Below are 24,732 nucleotides of genomic sequence, written 5' to 3'. Positions count from 1 at the left end.
AATGTACATCCTGGTGCAGTGGTACTTAACGCACCAGGACGTACATTTACCTCCTGTACATGACCGCAAGTATCGGGGGGTTTGGTGCTCGTGTCATGCACGGCAGGTCTCCGCTGTTATCAACAGCCAGGGACCCGCTGGTAATGGAGGACCTGAGCGATCAAGTCCGCCATTAACCCCTCAGATGCCGTGATCAATATAGATCACCGCATCTGCGGCAGTGCTGTCAGAAAAATGGATGATCGGATTGCCGCAGCGCTGCCGCGGGGATCCGATCATCCATAATGGCAGACGGAGGTCCCCTCACTTGCCTCCGTCCGCCTCCTGAGATCGAGCAGACCAGAGCAGAAGATCACCGATAACACTGATCAGTGCTATGTCCTATACATAGCACTGAACAGTATTAGCAATCAAGTGATTGCTATAAATAGTCAATAGAAAGTGTAAAAAAAAAAGTTTAAAAAATAGTTAAAAAATTTGAAAAACCCCCTCCCCCAATAAAAATTTTATATGTTACCCTCGAAAAGTGTAAAAAAAAAAAAAAAAAAAAAAATAATAAACAAATTTGGTATTGCTGCATGTGTAAATGTCCAAACTATCAAAATATAATGTTAATTATCCCGTACGGTGAATGGCGTAAACGTAAAAAAAAGTCCAAAATTGCTGCTTTTTTGTCGCATCATATTAAAAAAATTTACAATAATGTATTCAAAGTTTTATATATAAAAATGTGGTATCAATAAAAAGTACAGATCACAGTGCAAAAAATGAGCCCTCATACCACCGTTTATACAGAAAAATGAAAAAGTTATAGGTCGTCAAAATAGAGGGATTTTAAACGTACTAATTTGGTATAAAAGTTTTATACATACTCCCCCGTATGTGTAATACAACCAAAGGATAAACTGGACAGCACTATTGATCCAAACTATTGTAAAAACCTGGCCTGCAGGTGCAGGCTGCTGGGCTAAATATACAACCAAAGGATAAACTGGCCAGCACTATTGAACCTGCAGGCCAGGTTTTTACAATAGTTTGGATCAATAGTGCTGGCCAGTTTATCCTTTGGTTGTATTACACATACGGGGGAGTGGCTACCTCCATGTTGGCTCCTGCACCCCACCCACCTCTATTAGGTGTATATAAGGTGCCTTGGATGTTTCAGACCTTGCAATGCCTGTTGTACTGTTCACACAGAGGCATATACACAGTGTAGGGTCCGTCCCAGAATGAGGTTACCTTACTGTGGTGGGACGGTCCACGCTATTTGGCGCCAAATTTGCAAGCTAAGTACCTCATATTTTCATAGTTTCATATCTTCATTTATTGCATTACAGCTGTATAGCTTTTCATGTTCTATCTATATACTCATGTTTTATCTATATACTCATGTTTCATCTATATCTTTGTGCTAGCAGTGTGCTGCTGTATTTTCCTGTTGCTGTATATCTCAGGATATATAGGTCCGAGACACATAAAAATTAGATGCATAATAAATCAAAAAAAATGCTTAGGCGCTTCTCTATGGTATGTGGCCATTGCTCTAGCTGCTAAGTTTAGTATGATTCCCTATATGTCACACTGATATAAAACAAGAGGGGGTTTGTTCAATCTCCCTTGCTTGTAAAGAACTACAGAATTTTATAACCAGCGCTTAATGAAACTTCAAAGGTTGTGAGTATACAATGTACAAGAATTGTTACTCACACGTATCTTCTTTGTAGCGAGTGTGTCTTTATATCTTGCAATGTCCCGCAGCTCCTGGGTGCACAGCTTTCTCTGTATGCGGATACACTGTCTCGAATGTATCCGAAAAGTTTCCGGGTACGGAGTAATCGGTGGTGTGATCTGAATACTGTAGCGATTTCCGATGTCAGTTTTTTCCAAAAGGTTCCGATGATAGCTGTAAAATGCGGTATTTGTTGAGGGGATGTAGCACTATGGGGAGACGGCCCCGGCCGGTGGCATCTCTACCCTGCTAGTTCCCGCCGGCGTGTGGAGTTCCGTGGCTCTGTCTGAGTGACGTCACTATAGGGCACGGTAAGGGACAAAGGAGAATACCTCCGAAGCTTTTCGGAAGCTTTTCAGAAGCTGGCGGCTTCCTTCCTCAGGGATGCATGCCAGCGGGAACTAGCAGGTTAGAGACGCCACCGGCCGGGGCCGTCTCCCCATATTGCTACGTCACCTCTACAAATACCTGTCACGATGCCGGCTGGCGGGTAGTGGATCCTCTGTGCCAGAGAGGGATAGGCGTGGACCGTGCTAGTGGACCGGTTCTAAGTCACTACTGGTTTTCACCAGAGCCCGCCGCAAAGCGGGATGGTCTTGCTGCGGCGGTAGTGACCAGGTCGTATCCACTAGCAACGGCTCACCTCTCAGGCTGCTGAAGATAGGCGCGGTACAAGGGAGTAGACAGAAGCAAGGTCGGACGTAGCAGAAGGTCGGGGCAGGCAGCAAGGATCGTAGTCAGGGGCAACGGCAGGAGGTCTGGAACACAGGCTAGGAACACACAAGGAAACGCTTTCACTGGCACAATGGCAACAAGATCCGGCAAGGAAGTGCAGGGGAAGTGAGGTGATATAGGGAAGTGCACAGGTGAAGACACTAATTGGAATCACTGCGCCAATCAGCGGCGCAGTGGCCCTTTAAATCGCAAAGACCCGGCGCGCGCGCGCCCTAGGGAGCGGGGCCGCGCGCGCCGGGACAGGACCGAGGGAGAGCGAGTCAGGTACGGGAGCCGGGGTGCGCATCGCGAGCGGGCGCTACCCGCATCGCGAATCGCATCCCGGCTGGAAGCGGAATCGCAGCGCCCCGGGTCAGTGGATCTGACCGGAGCGCTGCAGCGGGGAGAGTGTAGCGAGCGCTCCGGGGAGGAGCGGGGACCCGGAGCGCTCGGCGTAACAGTACCCCCCCCCTTGGGTCTCCCCCTCTTCTTAGAGCCTGAGAACCTGAGGAGCAGACTTTTGTCTAGGATGTTGTCCTCAGGTTCCCAGGATCTCTCTTCAGGACCACAACCCTCCCAGTCCACTAAAAAAAAAGTTTTCCCTCTGACCTTTTTAGAGGCTAAGATCTCTTTGACAGAGAAGATGTCCGAGGAGCCGGAAACAGGAGTGGGAGGAACAGATTTGGGAGAAAAACGGTTGAGGATGAGTGGTTTAAGAAGAGAGACGTGAAAGGCATTAGGGATACGAAGAGAAGGAGGAAGAAGAAGTTTGTAAGAGACAGGATTAATTTGACACAAAACTTTGAAAGGACCAAGATAGCGTGGTCCCAACTTGTAGCTAGGGACACGGAAGCGGACATATTTAGCGGAGAGCCATACCTTGTCTCCAGGGGAAAAAACGGGAGGAGCTCTTCTTTTCTTATCTGCGAACTTCTTCATGCGTGATGAAGCCTGTAAGAGAGAAATTTCATCCACAGCGGGTAGACCAGAGGGCAAGGGGGTAGGGAGGGGGGGAAGAGGGTGACGGCCGTACACCACGAAAAATGGGGATTTGGAGGAAGATTCAGAGACTCTGAAGTTATACGAGAATTCGGCCCATGGAAGGAGATCTGCCCAGTCATCCTGGCGGGAGGAAACAAAATGTCGCAAATAATCACCCAAGACCTGGTTAATTCTTTCTACTTGTCCATTGGACTGGGGATGATATGCAGAAGAAAAATTTAATTTAATCTTGAGTTGTTTACAGAGAGCCCTCCAGAATTTAGACACGAATTGGACACCTCTATCCGAGACGATCTGCGTAGGCAACCCGTGAAGACGAAAAATGTGTACAAAAAATTGTTTAGCCAACTGAGGCGCTGAAGGAAGACCAGGAAGAGGGATGAAATGTGCCATTTTGGAGAATCGATCAACGACCACCCAAATAACAGTGTTGCCACGGGAAGGGGGTAAATCAGTAATAAAATTCATACCAATCAGAGACCAAGGCTGTTCGGGGACAGGCAGGGGATGAAGAAAACCAGCGGGCTTCTGGCGAGGAGTCTTATCCCGGGCACAGATAGTGCAGGCTCGCACAAAGTCCACAACATCCGTCTCCAGAGTCGGCCACCAATAGAAGCGGGAGATGAGTTGCAGAGATTTCTTGATGCCCACATGACCTGCGAGATGGGAGGAGTGACCCCATTTGAGGATTCCGAGGCGTTGGCGTGGAGAAACAAAGGTCTTTCCTGGAGGAGTTTGCCTGATGAAGGCAGGAGAAGTGGAGATCAGGCAGTCAGGTGGAATGATGTGTTGCGGAGAGAGTTCAACTTCTGAGGCATCCGAGGAACGAGAGAGAGCATCGGCCCTAATGTTCTTATCGGCAGGACGAAAGTGAATCTCAAAATTAAACCGGGCAAAGAACAGAGACCACCGGGCCTGGCGAGGATTCAGCCGTTGGGCAGACTGGAGGTAGGAGAGGTTCTTGTGGTCGGTGTAAATAATAACTGGAAATCTTGATCCCTCCAGCAGATGCCTCCATTCCTCAAGTGCTAATTTAATGGCTAGAAGTTCTCGATCCCCGATGGAGTAGTTCCTCTCCGCCGGAGAGAAGGTCCTAGAAAAAAAACCACAAGTGACGGCATGCCCGGAAGAATTTTTCTGTAGAAGAACAGCTCCAGCTCCCACTGAGGAGGCATCAACCTCCAGTAGGAAGGGTTTGGAAGGGTCAGGTCTGGAGAGCACGGGAGCCGAAGAAAAGGCAGACTTGAGTCGTTTAAAGGCGTCTTCCGCTTGAGGAGGCCAGGACTTGGGATCGGCATTTTTTTTGGTTAAAGCCACGATAGGAGCCACAAGGGTAGAAAAATGTGGAATAAATTGCCTGTAATAATTGGCGAACCCCAAAAAGCGTTGGATAGCACGGAGTCCGGAGGGGCGTGGCCAATCTAAGACGGCAGAGAGTTTGTCTGGATCCATTTGTAGTCCCTGGCCAGAGACCAAATATCCTAGAAAAGGAAGAGATTGGCATTCAAACAGACATTTCTCAATTTTAGCATAGAGTTGATTGTCACGAAGTCTCTGAAGAACCATACGGACATGCTGGCGGTGTTCTTCTAGATTGGCCGAAAAAATTAGGATATCATCCAGATATACAACAACACAGGAGTATAACAGATCACGAAAAATTTCATTAACAAAGTCTTGGAAGACAGCAGGGGCGTTGCACAGGCCAAAGGGCATGACCAGATACTCAAAGTGTCCATCTCTGGTGTTAAATGCTGTTTTCCACTCATCCCCCTCTCTGATGCGGATGAGGTTATAGGCGCCTCTTAAGTCCAATTTAGTAAAGATGTGGGCACCTTGGAGGCGATCAAAGAGTTCAGAGATGAGGGGTAGGGGGTAGCGGTTCTTAACCGTGATTTTATTAAGACCGCGGTAGTCAATGCAAGGACGTAGGGAGCCATCTTTTTTGGACACAAAGAAAAATCCGGCTCCGGCAGGAGAGGAGGATTTACGGATAAAGCCCTTTTTTAAATTTTCCTGGACGTATTCAGACATGGCAAGAGTCTCTGGGGCAGAGAGAGGATAAATTCTGCCCCGGGGTGGAGTAGTGCCCGGGAGGAGGTCGATAGGACAATCATAAGGCCTGTGAGGAGGTAGAGTCTCCGCTTGTTTTTTGCAGAAAACATCCGCGAAGTCCATATAGGCCTTAGGGAGACCGGTTACTGGAGGAACCACAGAGTCACGGCAAGGGTTACTGGGAACCGGTTTTAGACAGTCCTTGGAACAAGAGGGCCCCCAACTCTTGATCTCCCCAGTGGACCAATCCAGGGTTGGGGAATGAAGTTGAAGCCAGGGAAGTCCAAGGAGAATTTCCGAGGTGCAATTGGGGAGGACCAAAAGTTCAATCCTCTCGTGATGAGATCCGATGCTCATTAGAAGGGGCTCCGTGCGGAAACGTATGGTACAGTCCAATCTTTCATTGTTTACACAATTGATGTAAAGGGGTCTGGCGAGACTGGTCACTGGGATGTTGAACCTGTTGACGAGAGAGGCCAAAATAAAATTTCCTGCAGATCCAGAGTCCAAGAAGGCCACAGTAGAGAAGGAGAAGGCAGAGGCAGACATCCGCACAGGCACAGTAAGACGTGGAGAAGCAGAGTAGACATCAAGGATTGTCTCACCTTTGTGCGGAGTCAGCGTACGTCTTTCCAGGCGGGGAGGACGGATAGGACAATCCCTCAGGAAGTGTTCGGTACTAGCACAGTACAGGCAGAGGTTCTCCATGCGGCGTCGTGTCCTCTCTTGAGGTGTCAGGCGAGACCGGTCGACCTGCATAGCCTCCACGGCGGGAGGCACAGGAACAGATTGCAGGGGACCAGAGGAGAGAGGAGCCGAGGAGAAGAAACGCCTCGTGCGAACAGAGTCCATATCTTGGCGGAGCTCCTGACGCCTTTCGGAAAAACGCATGTCAATGCGAGTGGCTAGGTGAATAAGTTCATGAAGATTAGCAGGCATTTCTCGTGCGGCCAGAACATCTTTAATGTTGCTGGATAGGCCTTTTTTAAAGGTCGCGCAGAGGGCCTCATTGTTCCAGGATAATTCTGAAGCAAGAGTACGGAATTGTACGGCATACTCGCCAACGGAAGAATTACCCTGGACCAGGTTCAACAGGGCAGTCTCAGCAGAAGAGGCTCGGGCAGGTTCCTCAAAGACACTTCGGATTTCCGAGAAGAAGGAGTGTACGGAGGCAGTGACGGGGTCATTGCGGTCCCAGAGCGGTGTGGCCCAAGACAGGGCTTTTCCAGACAGAAGGCTGACTACGAAAGCCACCTTAGACCTTTCAGTGGGAAACAGGTCCGACATCATCTCCAGATGCAGGGAACATTGGGAAAGAAAGCCACGGCAAAACTTAGAGTCCCCATCAAATTTATCCGGCAAGGATAGGCGTAGACCAGGAGCGGCCACTCGCTGCGGAGGAGGTGCAGGAGCTGGCGGAGGAGATGACTGCTGAAGCTGTGGTAGTAACTGCTGTAGCATAACGGTCAGTTGAGACAGCTGTTGGCCTTGTTGCGCTATCTGTTGTGACTGCTGGGCGACCACCGTGGTGAGGTCAGCGACAACTGGCAGAGGAACTTCAGCGGGATCCATGGCCGGATCTACTGTCACGATGCCGGCTGGCGGCTAGTGGATCCTCTGTGCCAGAGAGGGATAGGCGTGGACCGTGCTAGTGGACCGGTTCTAAGTCACTACTGGTTTTCACCAGAGCCCGCCGCAAAGCGGGATGGTCTTGCTGCGGCGGTAGTGACCAGGTCGTATCCACTAGCAACGGCTCACCTCTCAGGCTGCTGAAGATAGGCGCGGTACAAGGGAGTAGACAGAAGCAAGGTCGGACGTAGCAGAAGGTCGGGGCAGGCAGCAAGGATCGTAGTCAGGGGCAACGGCAGGAGGTCTGGAACACAGGCTAGGAACACACAAGGAAACGCTTTCACTGGCACAATGGCAACAAGATCCGGCAAGGAAGTGCAGGGGAAGTGAGGTGATATAGGGAAGTGCACAGGTGAAGACACTAATTGGAATCACTGCGCCAATCAGCGGCGCAGTGGCCCTTTAAATCGCAAAGACCCGGCGCGCGCGCGCCCTAGGGAGCGGGGCCGCGCGCGCCGGGACAGGACCGAGGGAGAGCGAGTCAGGTACGGGAGCCGGGGTGCGCATCGCGAGCGGGCGCTACCCGCATCGCGAATCGCATCCCGGCTGGAAGCGGAATCGCAGCGCCCCGGGTCAGTGGATCTGACCGGAGCGCTGCAGCGGGGAGAGTGTAGCGAGCGCTCCGGGGAGGAGCGGGGACCCGGAGCGCTCGGCGTAACAATACCGCATTTTACAGCTATCATTGGAACCTTTTGGAAAAAACTGACATCTGAAATCGCTACAGTATTCGGATCACACCACCAATTACTCCGTACCCGGAAACTTTTCGAATACATTCGAGACAGTGTATCCGCATACAGAGAAAGCCGTGCACCCAGGAGCTGCGGGACATTGCAAGATATAAAGACACACTCGCTACAAAGAAGATACGTGAGAGTAACAATTCTTGTACATTGTATATTCACAACCTTTGAAGTCTCATTAAGCGCTGGTTATGAAATTCCAAAAATTATATGCATATGATCAGGATTGGGTCCTGAGTAACATATCACTTTTTCCCTTTTTTTTGCACTATGACAGGTACGCTTTAAGGCCCAAATGGTTTGAGTCCTTAAGGGGTTAAATATTGTGATTTTTTTTTTGTTGGTCAGGCTAGTGATTACATGACCCAGTTACAGTAATAAAGCACATGCATTTATGCCTCTGTGCTAGAATAAAACAGATGGCACAGCCAGAATAGTGATTGTGATGCATTATATGGGTGAACACCCTTTGATTCCAAAAAAACAAGTCAAAACCCTGTGCTGTGGTATGTGATCATATGTAATATCTTCAAATAGATAGAATAGTGTCGCACTCACCGATGCTGTAAAACATCTTCCTTTATTGAAATTTACTTACAAAACCAAGACTTTTTGTCTGTCCCTGTTGTCATCTTATCCATGTATCCCGTTTTGTAGTGTATTGCAGACTACCTGCTGTTTGCATATATATGTAGTATTTTATATACAGTAATTTCCTTTATTATCTAGCTTGTCCTCAGAAGAAGAAACAACGTTGGTGTCGGGCAGAGTATGCATACAGCCCCGGTAAACCAGATGAATTGGAGCTTAATGTTGGAGAAATTGTAGAAGTTCTAGAGGAGGTAAATTCAAGAAAAAGTATTTTATTTCATGTCATACTACTGCATATATATTTTAGGGATACAGTACTCATACTGTGTTGTTTACACAAGGAACTTGTAAGAAATCACCATAACGATCTGAAAGATTTTCTAATGCATGTATATGAACTTCCTGACTAGGCCACAAGTGATATATCAGTTACTTACAAACCAATGACAGACAGATAACACATATAATTGTAGACAGATAGTAAAAACAACATCCAAAATATATTCACTATAAAATACAGGAAAGGATAGGCTTCAAGATTGTTGAAATGTCAAGCACAGATACTTAAAGGGGTACGCCGGTGGAAACAAGTGGAAAACAAATGTTTTAAAATCAACTGGTGCCAGAAAGTTAAACAGATTTGTAAATTATTTCTATTTCAAAATCTGAACCCTTCCAGAACTTATCAGCTGCTGTAAATTACAGAGGAAGTTGTGCAGTTCTTTCCAGTCTGACCACAGTGCTCTCAGTTGACACCTCTGTCTGTGTCAGGAACTGTCCAAATTAGAAGCAAATCCCCATAGAAAACTTCTCCTGCTCTGGGCAGTTCCTGGCACGGACAGAGGTGTCAGCAGATAGCACTGTGGTCAGACAGAAAAGAACTTCACAAATGTATCTGTAGTACATCTGTAGTATACAGCAGCTGATAAGTACTGGAAGGGTTAAGATTGTTAAATAGAAGGGATTTACAAATCTGTTTAACTTTCTAGCATCAGTTGATTTGAAAACATTCGTTTTCCACCAGAGTACCCTTTTAATCCTATAGAACATCTGAGAGGTAAGCTCTGCTGCTTCCCACCTATTTTCATAACTCATATAGTCCATGTTCAGGTGGTGCATATATCAAGTGTTGGTCGATAAGTAATATGCCTGCACATGTACAGTTTTAGGGTCATCATCTAACACCAACTGTACTAATGGCATTCTGCTGGATGTAGTTGGCTAACATTTTGTAGAATGAGCATATATTTTGAAATGCACTGTAACTATTCTTTCAAACAACACCATAAACATGTATGCTCACCTCAGCACAGCATACATGTTTCTTTTTAACGGGAGTGGAAAATAAGCTACCATCAGAGAGGTCTAATTTAATGCAGTATTAAAGCATCAGAAATATAAAAAAGTGTATCAGGCTGCTTGATAAGGTTAGACCAACTATTAGTTGAATTGTTTCGAATTTAGGCACATTTTCTTTTTTGCACATATAGGTCTAACCCACTCTTACCGAGGCCAAGTGCATTTTGTCAGACCTAGTAGAAAACTGCCTAAAACGTGTCTTCAACTCATAACAAATGTGGCATGCCCCCTCCATTCATGTCTAAGGGAGGGGGTTGTCTGCCGTCACTCCCCCTCCCATAGACATGAATGGAGGGGGCGTGGTGTAACGTCACAAGGGACGTGGCCGTGACAACCACTGCTGCTGGAACCCGTATTTGTTTAGAACGCCGGGTGCTGTGGGAGACCCGCTGCTGGGGCCCCCGTGATCAGACATTTTATCCCCTATCCTTTGGATAGGAGAAAAGATGTCTAGCAGCAGAGTACCCCTTTATGTTGCCTCGGACTGATATTTACATATAAAAATAAATCCTAATTATAGGATATATGTGATCTAAGAAATTTATCTTGAAAATCTATAAATGATAAATGTGCACTTGTATCATTAACTCTAACTCATATGCTGCTCTGACATCTGAACTGTGAGCCGCCTTTGAGATAAACATTGTGCGTTTTTGCCTATTTTCTTCAGATTGAAGATGGCTGGTGGCTTGGCAAAAAAGGAGATATGGTTGGAGCCTTTCCATCAAACTTTGTGCAAGAAATTTCTGAGCCTCCTTCAGGTATGACTGATATGACAAACAAAAATATTTGCGTAAGATTTCAAAACAAACTGTTTAAATCATTTAAAGGAAATGTGTCGCCATGAAAATGCTATTTAAAGGGGTTATCCAGGAAAATGCTTTTAGATATATCAACTGGCTCCAGAAAGTTAAACAGATTTGTAAATTATTTCTTAATCCTTTCCGTACTTATGAGCTGCTGAAGTTGAGTTGTTCTTTTCTGTCTAAGTCCTCTCTGATGACACCTGTCTCTGGAACTGTCCAGAGTAGAAGCAAATCCCCATAGCAAACCTCTTCTATTCTGTGCAGTTCCCCAGACAGGCAGAGATGTCAGCAGAGAGCACTGTAGCCAGACAGAAAAGAACAACTCAACTTCAGCAGCTGATAATTATTGGAAGGATTCAGATTTTTTTATAGAAATAATTAACAAATCTGTTTAACTTTTTTGAGCCAGCTGAGATAAAAATATTTTTTACTGGAATACCCCTTTAAGCTACAGTATTAACAGAGCAGGTAGAGCTGAGTAGATTTATATACTGTATATCATTGAGGGACTCTTTACCTTATAACAGTTGGTTAAAGTGGGTGTGGCTTAGAGGAAGTGGGTGGGGTCTTTACAGCTCAGCAGATTTACTAAAATTCATGCCAAAAATTATTATACTGTAAATGATATGTAAAAACCTACTCTTGCTTGTAGTTGGCATATATTTCAAACTCAGGCTCATAGAAATTCAAAGATGCACTAAATTTATATAGAGGCTTCCCCCTCTGAGAACAGTTATCCAGCATTAGGAAAGCAGAGCTGATTACTTAAAAAACTGCACCTCACCTGTCCTTAGGTTGTGTGTGGTATTGCAGCTCAATTCCATTGAAGGGAAAAGAACTAGATAATGGCCCTCATTTACTAAGAAAATCGGGTTGTAAGTCTATGTTGCTTTCTTACCCGACTGCTTTTTTCCCCTGGTATTTATTATTATGTTGCATCCTGTTTGTCGCACGTGGGTTTTGTAGGTTTTGGTTTCCAACTCCTCTGAGCTGTCGGGAAAAAATCCACAACAATTCAACAAATTCGGGTTGGAAACCTTAATAAATACGTGGGAAAGCTCAGAAATGTCGGGTAACGCCCCTTTTTCGGGTTTGGGAGAATCCACATCGGGTCCGTTGGGAAAAAATGTCGCATAGTGTCGCAGACTGGCCCACGATGTCTGCGACATGGCGCAGACAAAGATGCACCAAAAAAACCCGACAAAAGAAGTCGGGTTTAGAATAGTAAATGAGGGCCAATGTATTTGGTGCATCCTAAACCAATCCATCTTTCATCATGTCAGTCTAGATACATTTGTGTGGAAAGACAAAGCTGGACTCTGTATCTCCTTGGTAGATCTGAGTTTTTAACTGCTCCAAATTACATAAACCTATATGTCAGGGAGCTCAGTCTCTGTATTACATGCTGGTCTCAGATAGGTCAGTATAACTTATCCAACAAATTTACTGTGAAAAATGTGTCTATCTTTTACAATCCTTTTTCTTAGAAGGGACTCTTGGAAACAGGTAGATCACAGGTTATCCTACTACTGGGGTACCCAGGGATTGGCTGCAATTTTTGGGAAATCTGGCAGCAAATGTTTAAGGGTTTTTTCCAGTAAAACAATTTATCACCTATTGACCGAAAAGGCAGCACCCCCACAGGGCAAATAAAGCATTGCATGGTACCCACTTAAATTACTGTAAATGAATGCATATGATGGGTCCTCCAGTAAAAAAGAAGCCTTTTGGGGCTGCCCTCTGCTTTAACTGATGTACATATGAGGGGCTCTTCTCTTTTAAACAAGCAATACAAAGTGAAGTAAATTATATCACACTGGTAGTGCTCCTCAGGGGGGGGGGGGGGGGGGAGGATACTTCCCTTAAACCTCAATAGGCACAGTAGGTTAACTGGGTACATAAAAAACATAAAGAGGTCACAATAAAAGAGTCAACATCTCAGAACTGTTGGGATGCATCAGCACTAAGTGGTATAATCATAACACGGTATGTAGAGGGTGGCTACCATGATGGTGGTAGGAAGGGGTTAAGAGAAAGGTAAAGGGAGGAAAAGGAAGAAAGTAGAGGAGAGGGGGTTCAGAACATATAGGTAAATAAGTGTACCTTGCGGGTTTGGTGAACTACAGTTTCCAACATAGCCCTGGCAAGAACTGCAGGGAGGATAGGCAGCAGCTAAGGGGGAGATGTCAGACTCTCAAGGTGAAGGCTCTCATAACCCATGGAGGACAAAATGTCTGCCCAGGGGTTCCAAATAGCTTTATACTCATCTGTCTGCTGTCTGGAGTCTGTTAATAATTCCTCCATTCTATGTAGATGGGAGGTTTCCTGAAGCCAGGACGAAATGGTTGGTGGTAGAAGGGATTTCCATCATCTCGGAATCACTATCCTGGCTACCAATAGCAGGAAGGATAGCAAGCGGGCAGTTCCCGTGTAGGGCTCTCCTCTTTTAAAGGAGTAGTTCAGTAGTGAACAAGTGGTGAACAACTTATCCCCTATCCTAAGGATAGGGGATAAGTTGCAGATCGCGGGGGGTCCGACCGCTGAGGCCCACCGCGATCTCCTGTACGGGGCCCCGGCAGCCTGCGCGAAGGGGGCGTGTCGACCGCCACACGAAGCGGCGGCCGACACGCCCCCTCAATACAACTCTATGGCAGAGCCGGAGTGCTGCCTTCGGTAATCTCCGGCTCTGCCATAGAGATGTATTGAGGGGGCGTGTCAGCCGCCGCTTCGTGCGGGGGTCGACACCCGCTATCTGACCGGAGAGCCTGGCCCCCGTACAGAGAGATCGCAGGGGGCCCCAGCGGTCGGACCCCCTGCGATCTCAAACTTATCCCTTACCCTTAGGATAGGGGATAAGTTTTTCACCACTGGACTACCCCTTTAATTTAGAATGTACTGAAAACTATTTGAAAACATTTTTCCTAACCTCAATATTTATGTTCTTAAACATTGTTGTGGATTTTAATTCCATTGCTTTTTGTGCTTGTTTTTCTTGCACAGATAAGATAGTCAATTTAAAGAAGAACAATAAGCAAAGACCAAAAATGATGGACATACATTTTACCCCTACTGCAGACACCACGGTAAGATGCTTGAAATTGTGACAGTTGTACTGTACGTACTGCAGCATGAGCAGATGATAAAACAAGATGGTGGTCCGGAAATATTGCCCTGTCTTATAACAGTTATGCAGGTCATTCCTTTTTATTCTAGATAAATCATTGTTGTTGATTCACATATATTTAGGTAAATTCTAGAATAAATAGAAGTAAACATTAAAAGTACTATTGTAGTACTTTTGTGTGTATATGTGCACCACAAAAATGGTATATTTCTAGCTAGCTGATCATTTTGTCTGTCATCTTTTTCCATTATATATATATATTTCTTTTATAGGTGAAACAGAATGATAAGGCTGCTGTGAACAATATAAAAGGTAAAACATTTATTTTTTTGAAGCAATTCTTAATAGTAAAAATTCATGGTAACCAGAGAAAACAGAAAACAGCATTTCTATCTATAAAAAGGTTGTTTACATTTTATATGAAAGATGCTCTAATGATACACAATATAGCTAGATAATAATTTTTTTTATAAACACAGCTCATTCTAAACTTACTGAATATTAGTTTTACAATCTTTTTATTGGGTTTTCAAAACATAAACATAACTACCGTTGTTGTTTTCAGGTGTCATAGGCCTCTTTGAAATGAGTGAAAACTCTGCATTTCTGAGCCTGAATTACACTCATCTGCAACTGGTCTTAGGGTGCATGCACACCACGTTTTTGTTATACAGTTCCCGTATAAGGTTTCAAGTTCAAAACCGTACGGAACCGTACAGAAAACCGTAAGCATTGACTTTGCATTAACATTGTAAACCGTATGTCAAACGCATCTTCCGGTTTAGTCCATTTCTCATCTTATACGGTTTTGTCTGTTTTTTTTACCCGTACCCAAAACCATAGTCTACCACGTTTTTTGGTCCGGGTGAAAATTTGTATTAAACCGTATACGTATTTTATTTTTTTTTACATGGGAGTCAATGGGAACCGTACAGAACCGTATGTGCCTATGGTTCCATCCGTTTTTCACCATACGGTTTTTGACTTTGCACATGTTTTTTTCTTGGAATTTCAATCAAACAAGTGAAACTTTATTCAAAAGGGAGTGAAAAGTTAAAAATGTATGTTTTTTTCTTAAAAAAACGGATGCAACCGGACATCATTTTTCAAACCGTACACGGTTGAAATTTGTACACACGTTTTGATACAGTTTAGTCAGGTTTTAAGGAATCCGTTTTTCATCAAAAACCTGATACGGGAACTGTATTGCAGAAACGTGGTGTGCATGCACCCTTAGGCTGTGGCTCAGTATTATTTTCTTTAGTTTGGTATAATAGCCCAGTACACCTCTTGCTACAATTTGCTGCTCTTCGGCCTTCTTCACACACCCTTTTTGTGGGTTATTTTTTGCTTATACTCCTGCATTTTGTTGTATTTTTGTGGCATTTTTTTGTGTGGCAAGATTTTATGATCACTAATACACCTTTTTATGTTGGTCACTTAGGAGCCTTATTCTGACCCATATGTCTTTTTATGGCTCAAAATAAACAAGCTTAGGTCTCTCATGCCAGGCAGCATGGGATCTTGACTGCCACACAATAGCCGGGCTCCTGCTCTATCAGGACCGGGGAAACCTCCATTTCTGATAGATGAACCTCTTACATGTCTTGGTAAAATCTTCATCATGGCATGTAAGTAACCAGTGGGGCTCTATCATCTCTTCAGCAGCCTGAATACAAAAATCACCAGATGCCTATAGGTTTTAATTAGAGATGAGCGAACTTACAGTAAATTTGATTTGTCACAAACTTCTCGGCTCGGCAGTTGATGTCTTATCCTGCGTAAATTAGTTCAGCCTTCAAGTGCTCCGGTGGGCTGGAAAAGGTGGATACATTCCTAGGAAAGAGTCTCCTAGGACTGTATCCACCTTTTCCAGCCCACGGGAGCACCTGAAGGCTGAACTAATTTACGCAGGATAAGTCATCAACTGCCGAGCCGAGAAGTTCGTGACGAATCAAATTCACTGTAAGTTCACTCATCTCTAGTTTTAAAAGTCTGCTATGTATGTGCCTGTATACAGCTAGGCAAGATATCCTGTTGTATAGGTGGACTTTTAGTTTACTACAATAGTAGTGCAGTTTATTGTATCGAATTAGAATATCATTGGTAAAAGTTTCCTAGTAGGAATAATGAAAATTAGAATAAAGTTTAATTAGATAACATAACCCCCTCCCCCCCAAAAATATACATATATATATATATATATATATATATTTCTCTTACATAATGAAATGATATATAAAACATAATAAAATACAAAAACTTACACATATTTGGAAAACTTCAAAAAGCATTATGTAAAAAAATAAAATAAAATAAAAACACTTAAAATTAATACATTTTTCTTTCATTTTTTTTAACAAGGGAAAGAACATGCAGAAAAAGTTTAGAAGGGTACATTCACACGTACATGATGTAATCTGCAGCAGATCCTGTATGTGTGAATGTACCCTGAAGGAGGATTCACAAATAGTCTATTTGTCATATGTACTCTATGTACAGTGATAACAAAGTTTACAATGCAACTACACCTCTTTTGTATAGCAGGAGGATGGGCCCCAAATATAATTTTCTCAGGTGTGCCCAAGAAACCTCATTTAACATCATAACCTTCCTATAGCACAGTGGTCTTCAACCTGCGGACCTCCAGATGTTGCAAAACTGCAACTCCCAGCAGGCCCGGACAGCCAACGGCTGTCCGGGCCTGCTGGGAGTTGTAGTTTTGCAACATCTGGAGGCCCGCAGGTTGAAGACCACTGCTATAGCACCATATAGTAAGACAAGCTCTCTTTTCCGTGTTCACTTCTGCCTGGTTTATATATAGCAATATACAAACAAGGAGAGCGCTCCTAGTGTGATAACGTAATATGAAAGAGATGAACAAACAAGTAGAATTGCTCACCAAGTGTAGTTGTACTGCGACCAAGTACAACTATGGTAAAAGCGTGAAATAACCTTTCAACAGGCGAAGAACGGCAGCCACTCCTGGAAACACAGGTGATGCACTCAGACGGATCCCTCCAAGGAACAGCCCAGGATAAAGGCAGCGCACAAGACTTCAAAGGTAAAATGGTTTATTTACCCGGCATGCAACGCGTTTTGCTGGATAACCAGCTTCATCAGGCATCAAATGGCCTGATGAAGCTGGTTATCCAGCGAAACGCGTTGCATGCCGGGTAAATAAACCATTTTACCTTTGAAGTCTTGTGCGCTGCCTTTATCCTGGGCTGTTCCTTGGAGGGATCAGTCTGAGTGGTTTATATATAGAAATTAGAGATGAGCGAACTTACAGTAAATTCGATTCGTCACGAACTTCTCGGCTCGGAAGTTGATGACTTATCCTGTGTAAATTAGTTCAGCTTTCAGGTGCTCCCGTGGGCTGGAAAAGGTGGATACAGTCGTAGGAGAATCTTTCCTAGGACTGTATCCACCTTTTCCAGCCCACCGGAGCACCGGAAAGCTGAACTCATTTATGCAGGATAAGTCATCAACTGCCGAGCCGAGAAGTTCGTGACGAATCGAATTTACTGTAAGTTCACTCATCTCTAATAGAAATGAAAAGCTTGGCTTGTAGAAGGGCCTAGTTTTGGCAAGAACTGCTGTCATTTTAACATAATGGTTTACAGCAAGATCGAACCTGTACAGAAGTGGTCGCTAAAGTTACTGAAAGATAAGGGCAACACTCGTGTCATTTGACTACAGTTCTGATCCAAATTTATTTGCGGCCAATCGCTATTAAAAACAGCTATTTCCGGGCTACAGATAGGGGTGTAGAACAGTTTGTCTTGCTGTAACACGCATAGGGTGTGTGCTGGGTTAGTGAAATAATACTGTTATTCAGTATGACATGCCGATTCTTTTGGAATTGCCATGAGAATGTGGTGACAAGTGTTACCTTCCATTCTGGACTTCTTACCTAAATTCTGTTTCAAAATTTACAAGTCACTTTTCATAAATTATAAAAAGTCTTTAAACAAAGTCTGCAAACTACAAGGCGATCAGATAAGTGCTAAACATTGTTACATGCACATTACAGACAGCTGTAGCTAGCACTTTTTGCTCCATCTGGCACAGGACATCATGGAATCTGCAACACAAACATATTAGTTTTAGGCTCTGCACTTTCCAGCATTATCCTCCCCTTTTCCCTATATATGACTCCAGCCTCCTTCAAACACAATGCCACCAGCCTTCCCACAACGCACAATGGGGGAGATTTATCAAAACCTGTGCAGAGGAAAAGTTGCCCAGTTGCCCGTAGCAACCAATTTAGATAGCTTCTTTCATTTTTAACAATGCCTTTGCCAAATTAAATAAGAAATCTGATTGATTGCTATAGGCAACTTTACCTTTGCACAGGTTTTGATAAATCTCCCCCAATGTTTCCAGCATCCCCCGACAAGCACACACAATGCCTCCTGCATTACCCCACACAGTGTACATGGGAGACAGGGGTGTAGATAGGTGACGGAGGGTTTAACAGGAACAAAATAGTACACCACTTAGATGTACATATGTGGTATGCACTTATGAGGGTACAATAAGTGCAATGCGCTCCAGTATGCTTAAAAAAGTATTTGCGTACAACACCAGCAGTACACACCAGTGCTGCAGCACACAGTTGCTGTGTACTACACCCAAAATTGCACTTTCTCTCTCAATCTCACTCCTTTCCCTATTAGTGCTTCTAGGCAGGATTTGGGCTTGAGGTGAATCGCTGCTGTTCTGTGCAACACGCTGTGCAACACACTGCTCTCTGTCCCTCTGTGCAACAGAACGCTGGTGTGACTAGGTGGTGAATCGCTGCTGGAAAAAAGCTTTTCTGGCCAACACACAGCGCTGTCTGTCCCTATCTATCTCTCTGCAGTGAAAGGCTGAAAGGCAATATGGCTGCCAATTTTCTAGGGCTGTGACATCACGGGGTGACTGGCTGCTGATAGGCTGCATGCCGCATGTGATTCAGGATCATCCCGTCTACCCTTGTTCCCCCCTTCCCAGGATTCATTGCCCCATGTCCTCACATATGGATCCGCCATTTTAGATGCCCTGGAGCCTGGACCACACTAAATGGAGTTTAATGAAGTGATTTGCGTGAATTTTTCCTGAAATTCGTAATGAATTCGGATTCGTCAGATTCGATTTGCTCATCCGTAGTTGTTACCCTAGGGGCAGATGGCATTAACCCCTTGTATTCATGACCCCAGGGCGTTGTTTAGCCTATAACCACCCAAAGGTATACTGCTGGATCCTGGGCTAGACACAGGGGCAATAAAGTCTCCGACACCAAGTTACGGATAACGGAAGCTTTACTGAGGGTAGACAGTTGGTAAAGTCTATACAGTTCAGCCAGGGCCCAAGGAGGTGACCAGTGACTCAGAGACCTTAAAGGCTTGCTGGGACTTGTAGTAGGACTGGACAATTGAATGCAGATCACGCTGACTTGGCAGATGACAGGGACTGACTTGACTCATAAAGCTGTGACTGTAACTTACTTGAATTGTTGGTGGCTGCAGGACTTGATTTTGATGCCTCCAACACTCTGGACACACACACACTAGGCACGACTGCACTGGACCTCAGGTTAGCAGAAACTAGCTCCACCCAGGGCTTATATGGGGGAGATTAGCAGTGATCCCATAGGTCACTCTTGGGATCACCTGGTCACTGGTACCTCCTGGGTAACAATGACATGATATATCACATGGTATAACTCTTAAAGCAACATTACATTTGATAACACTTTACATGGTAAAACACATTTACAATGGGGAAACAAGTGCAGAGGGCCTTGGGGACACTGAAAGAGGCTGCCTGACAGGACAGCAGGAGCACGGGGCAACACCTCCCTTACTTGGCCACCAAATAAACGACTGTTGTATACCTTCTCTTCTTCTACACAATGTGTGGGTGTTTTTTTTCAGTTTCAAAAGGAACTTAAGACATTTTAAACTGTGTTTGCTCAACACGACACACAGCTATAAAATACACACTTTTCTTTTACTAAGAAAACTGTATAATAAACTATTCATTTGAAAAGTCTTGTCAGAAAGTTTGCAGTTGCATAGAATAGAATAGATCTATTTAGCTATTTTTATTCTTTCCATAGATACCAAGGTATACTGTAAGGACAAATATGAATGTCTACAAGTATTATTAGATTATTCTGACATTTACCTCCTGCTTTTTGAAAAACATTGCAGCTTATACATTACAGTACAGTACAGTAAAAGAATAAGTGGGCATAAAGTAGTATACCGTACACTGCTGCACAGACTGCCTCCTGCTTGCCTCATGGGCAAATTGTGGTTTCATCAAGACTAGTTTGGTTGATTTTAAGGGTTAAAGGGGTTATCCAGGAAAAAACTTTATTATATATGTATTAACTGGTGCCAGAAAGTTAAACAGATTTGTAAATTACTTCTATTAAAAAATCTTAATCCTTTCAGTACTGAAAGTAAGAGCTGCTTATGTTGAGTTGTTCTTTTCTGTCTAAGTGCTCTCTGATGACACGTGTCTCGGGAACTGTCCAGAGAAAAAGCAAATCCCCATAGCAAACCTCTTCTACTCTGTGCAGTTCCCGAGACAAGCAGAGATGTCAGCAGAGAGCACTGTTGCCAGACAGAAAAGAACAATTCAACTTGTGGTATTGCAGATTAGTTCCATTAAAGGGGTTGTGCGCTGCCCTGAATTTCGGAGCTCCGCTCACAACGTCCGAAAGTTTATTACTCCAAACGCTGTGTGCGGCCTTCCGTGTTCGCAGCCGCCGGGCGTGACGTCACGCCCGGCCCCTTCGTGACGTCTCGACCGCCCCCTCGGGACGTCTCGCCCGCCCCCTCAACGAAAGTCTATGGGAAGGGGGCTTGGCCACTAGAGGGGGCGGGTGTGACGTCACGAGGGGGCGGGCGAGACGTCACGAAGGGGCCGGGCGTGATGTCATGCCCGGCGGCTGCGAACACGGAAGCCCGCACACAGCGTTCGGAGAAATTAACTTCCAGACGCTGTGAGCGGAGCTCTGAACTGCAGGGAAGCGCACAACCCCTTTAAATGAAGCCACATTGTAATGCCACAGACAGCCAAGGACAGGTGTGGCACTGTTTTTGGTAGAAAGCAACTATTCTTTTTAAAATCCTGGATAACACCTTTAGACTTAAATAAAATATTAGCATGTTTTAGTTATTAAAGTAAATCTCTCAACATATACAGTGAACATACCTATAGACTCCAATCCCCCAATGGATTTCAGAAAAGTATAACTTTGGCCTCCATTTGGGTGGTTTCCAGCAGGGTTTTAAGTGGATAGAATAGTGCAGACCTCTGTACTATTCCATAGAGCACGATCCTGTATAACACATCCTGTATGATGGATGTTCTTGAACTCTTCATAGCTATACAGCATATACCACAAAAAAGGTGTTGTGAAAAGAGTGTATACATTGTTAAAGAATGATTTCAGCCATAGTGGAATATTCACAATTAATTGTGCATCTATTCTATGCATCTCACACATACTTAAAGGGGTTTAAACAGATTTGTAAACTACTTCTATTAAAAAATCTTAATCCTTCCATTACTCATCAGCTGCTGTATGCTACAGAGGAAGTTAAGTTGTTCTTTCCAGTCTGACCACAGTGCTCTCTGCTGAGACCTTTGTCTGTGTCAGGAACTGTCTAGAGTAGGAGCAAACCCATATAGAAACCTCTAATGGACAGAGGTGTCAGCAGAGAGAACTGTGGTCAGACAGAAAAGAATAACTCAACTTCCTGTGTAGTATACAGCAGCTGTTAAGTACTGGAAGTACTAAGATTTTTTAATAGAAGTAATTTACTAATCTGTTTAACTTTCTGGCACCAGTTGATTTAAAAAAAAAAGTTTTCCACCGAAGTACCTCTTTAACCCCTTAACGACGCAGGACGTATATTTACGTCCTGTGCCGGCTCCCGCGATATGAAGCGGGATCGCGCCGAACAGCTGATCGGACACCGGGAGGGCCCTTACCTGCCTCCTCGGTGTCCGATCGGCGAATGACTGCTCCGTGCCTGAGATCCAGGCAGGAGCAGTCAAGCGCCGATAATGCTGATCACAGGCGTGTTAATACACGCCAGTGATCAGCATAGGAGATCAGTGTGTGCAGTGTTATAGGTCCCTATGGGACCTATAACACTGCAAAAAAATGTAAAAAAAAGTGTTAATAAAGGTCATTTAACCCCTTCCCTAATAAAAGTTTAAAATAAAAACATATGTGGTATCGCCGCGTGCGTAAATGTCCGAACTATAAAAATATATCATTAATTAAGCCGTACGGTCAATGGCGTACGCGCAAAAAAATTCAAAAGTCCAAAAAAGCGTATTTTGGTCACTTTTTATACCATTAAAAAATGAATAAAAAGTGATCAAAAAGTCCGATCAAAACAAAAATCATACCAATAAAATCTTCAGATCACGGCGCAAAAAATGAGCTCTCATACCGCCCCGTAAATGGAAAAATAAAAAAGTTATAGGGGTCAGAAGATGACATTTTTAAACGTATAACATTTCCTGCATGTAGTTATGATTTTTTTCCAGAAGTGCGACAAAATCAAACCTATATAAGTAGGGTATCATTTTAACCGTTTGGACCTACAGAATAATGATAAGGTGTAATTTTTTCCGAAATATGCACTGCGTAGAAACGGAAGCCCCCAAAAGTTACAAAATGGCGTTTTTTTTTTCGATTTTGTCGCACAATGATTTTTTTTTCCGTTCCGCCGTGCATTTTTGGGTAAAATGACTAATGTCACTGCAAAGTAGAATTGGCGACGCAAAAAATAAGCCATAATATGGATTTTTAGGTGGAAAATTGAAAGGGTTATGATTTTTAAAAGGTAAGGAGGAAAAAACGAAAGTGCAAAAACAGAAAAACCCTGAGTCCTTAAGGGGTTAAAGGGTACCTCTAATAACTGTCCAAGTGGAAGGGTTTTTGTTTACATTTTTCAGCAACATCTGGTCTTGTAACTTACAAGACTAGCATCCTCTGGAGATGGATTTGCTGGGAGCCCCAACAACTTGTATGGGACTTCTAACAAATCTGTCTCCAGAACGTGCTAGTGTCAGAACGATTTACAAGATCAGAAGTTGCTGGGAAAGTGAAACAGAAATCTTTGCGCTGGGACTGTCATTAGAGGTATCAATTAATTGATGTTTTTAATCTGTTTCTTCTTCCTGGTTATGTCGCAAGCTTTGAAATGTACAACAATAAACAAACAACTCCTTATATAGCCTGTAATTGGGTGGAAGGTGAGAGAGAAGTATCACTTCTAACCTAAATTTAGTTCAAGGTAACCTTTCCAAAAATTTCTATTTTTTTTTTAATTTACTTTTGGTTTCAGTTAAAAAAAAAAACAACAACTCATTCATGTCAACAGATTGGAAAGCAGTGTTTAGTATTCATTTCTTTAGTACTGGCCTATTTTAGGTTTACGCATTCCATGATCCATTAGGTTTCTGCATTCCACCCAAACTTTTATTATTATTTCCACTGATGTAGGCTTTTACCTGGACATGTTTCTTAATAGATCCATTTGATGTAAAGTTATGTTATTTTGATCATTGATGCTAAAGATCCTACCGACAATTGATTGGCCACATTTGTGTATGGTCAGCTTAGGCTAGGTCATTGTGATCCAACCCGTTCAGGGTCCATTTGCATTTTTTTCTGCCTACGACAGAAGATTTTTCCATTGTTCCATTTTTTACTTCACTGCTGATAGGATAGGACATGCACTATTTTTTTTCTTCTCAACTCCCATCCTTCCAACAAACTGACCAACAGGGCTCCCTTTTTGAGAGCCTGGCTGCAAATGTGAATGGCCCGTAAGTAGGCATATGTCATGTTGCTGGCCTAGATAAGGCAGTATAATAACACAATACTATACACACATATATAAGGCTCCTTATGCATCACATATGCCACTCTTGTCTCTTGGGGAGGGGGCTATACATCAACACTTTCACTAGATGCCAAAAATCTATCACATTTCTCTCTCATGTAAGACCATTTCACTGTGTGAATACAATGCAATATTTAAACAATTAACAAAAAAAGAAATGTTATTTCTCTTCTGCACATCCGAGTATTGAAACTTATTTTAAATAAATATAACTTATATTAAATTAATAACTGTGTTGTACTTTATAGAATCATGATTGTGATTTGCTCTGCTCTTTCCACAGACTTGTCTTCCGGGCCAGTTCCCATCAGTGAATTTGCCAGGGTTATGTTTGACTATATTCCTGTTTTGCCAGATGAGCTAGCCCTAAAGAAGGGAGATGTTGTGGCAGTTACCAGTAAGGTATGGTGACCTTTACATACTTTTCAAATTTGGACACTGATCAATAGAAAGCACCCTGGCCAGTTTTCCAGCTGCGTTTGGAACAGTTAGTTCCAAATGCTGTGCATGCACTATGTGGGTCGACCGTGCCCCCTCGCCACACCCCTCCCATAGACTTACATTGAAGGGACGTGGCTGACCCCCGCAGCGCGCGCACAGCATTCGGTACTAAATGTTCCAAACGCAGCCGGAACACTTGCCAGTGGAGTACCCCTTTAAAGGTGTATTCTGCTCTGAGACATTTTATCCACTATCCAAAGGATAAGATGTCTGATAGTGGAGGTCCATCCTCTATGACCACCCGCTATCTTCATGCAGCACCCAGCGTTCTGAACATTATGTTCAGAACACTTGGTGCGGGCGGTCGTGGTCATGACATCACGCAGATCCTTTGGATTGGGGATAAGATGTCTAGAGTTGGAGTACCCCTTTAATGAAACCTTTCAGCAGACTGACTGCTTGTATCCTTAGCATCCTTTACTGTACCCTAAAAATAAAAAATGAGAACCAAAATATTCAGGATAGACTCAACATTTCTGTTTTTAGGCCACTTAATACACATCTGCATCGTGCATGGAGTTACTGTAAGTTTGAATTTTAACAGTAGATAAAC

At 43.8% G+C, this 24,732-nt stretch overlaps 1 protein-coding gene across 2 annotated transcripts in view; it reads left to right on the top strand.

Moving 5' to 3' along the window:
* The window catches only part of SH3D21 (SH3 domain containing 21), a 121,498-nt gene that overhangs the window by 19,302 nt on the left and 77,464 nt on the right, over positions 1-24,732 (top strand). For both annotated transcript variants that reach the window (XM_056560615.1, XM_056560616.1), the window contains exons 4-8: positions 8,602-8,714; positions 10,493-10,583; positions 13,629-13,711; positions 14,025-14,064; positions 23,962-24,080. In XM_056560615.1, the coding sequence (XP_056416590.1) occupies positions 8,602-8,714; positions 10,493-10,583; positions 13,629-13,711; positions 14,025-14,064; positions 23,962-24,080 (446 nt within the window). The remainder of the gene's footprint in view (positions 1-8,601; positions 8,715-10,492; positions 10,584-13,628; positions 13,712-14,024; positions 14,065-23,961; positions 24,081-24,732) is intronic.

Source organism: Hyla sarda, chromosome 2 (genome assembly GCF_029499605.1).
Source record: "Hyla sarda isolate aHylSar1 chromosome 2, aHylSar1.hap1, whole genome shotgun sequence".
Taxonomy (NCBI): Eukaryota; Metazoa; Chordata; class Amphibia; order Anura; family Hylidae; genus Hyla; species Hyla sarda.
Note: the sequence above shows the minus strand (reverse complement) of the source record. Positions and strands in the feature narration are given on the sequence as shown.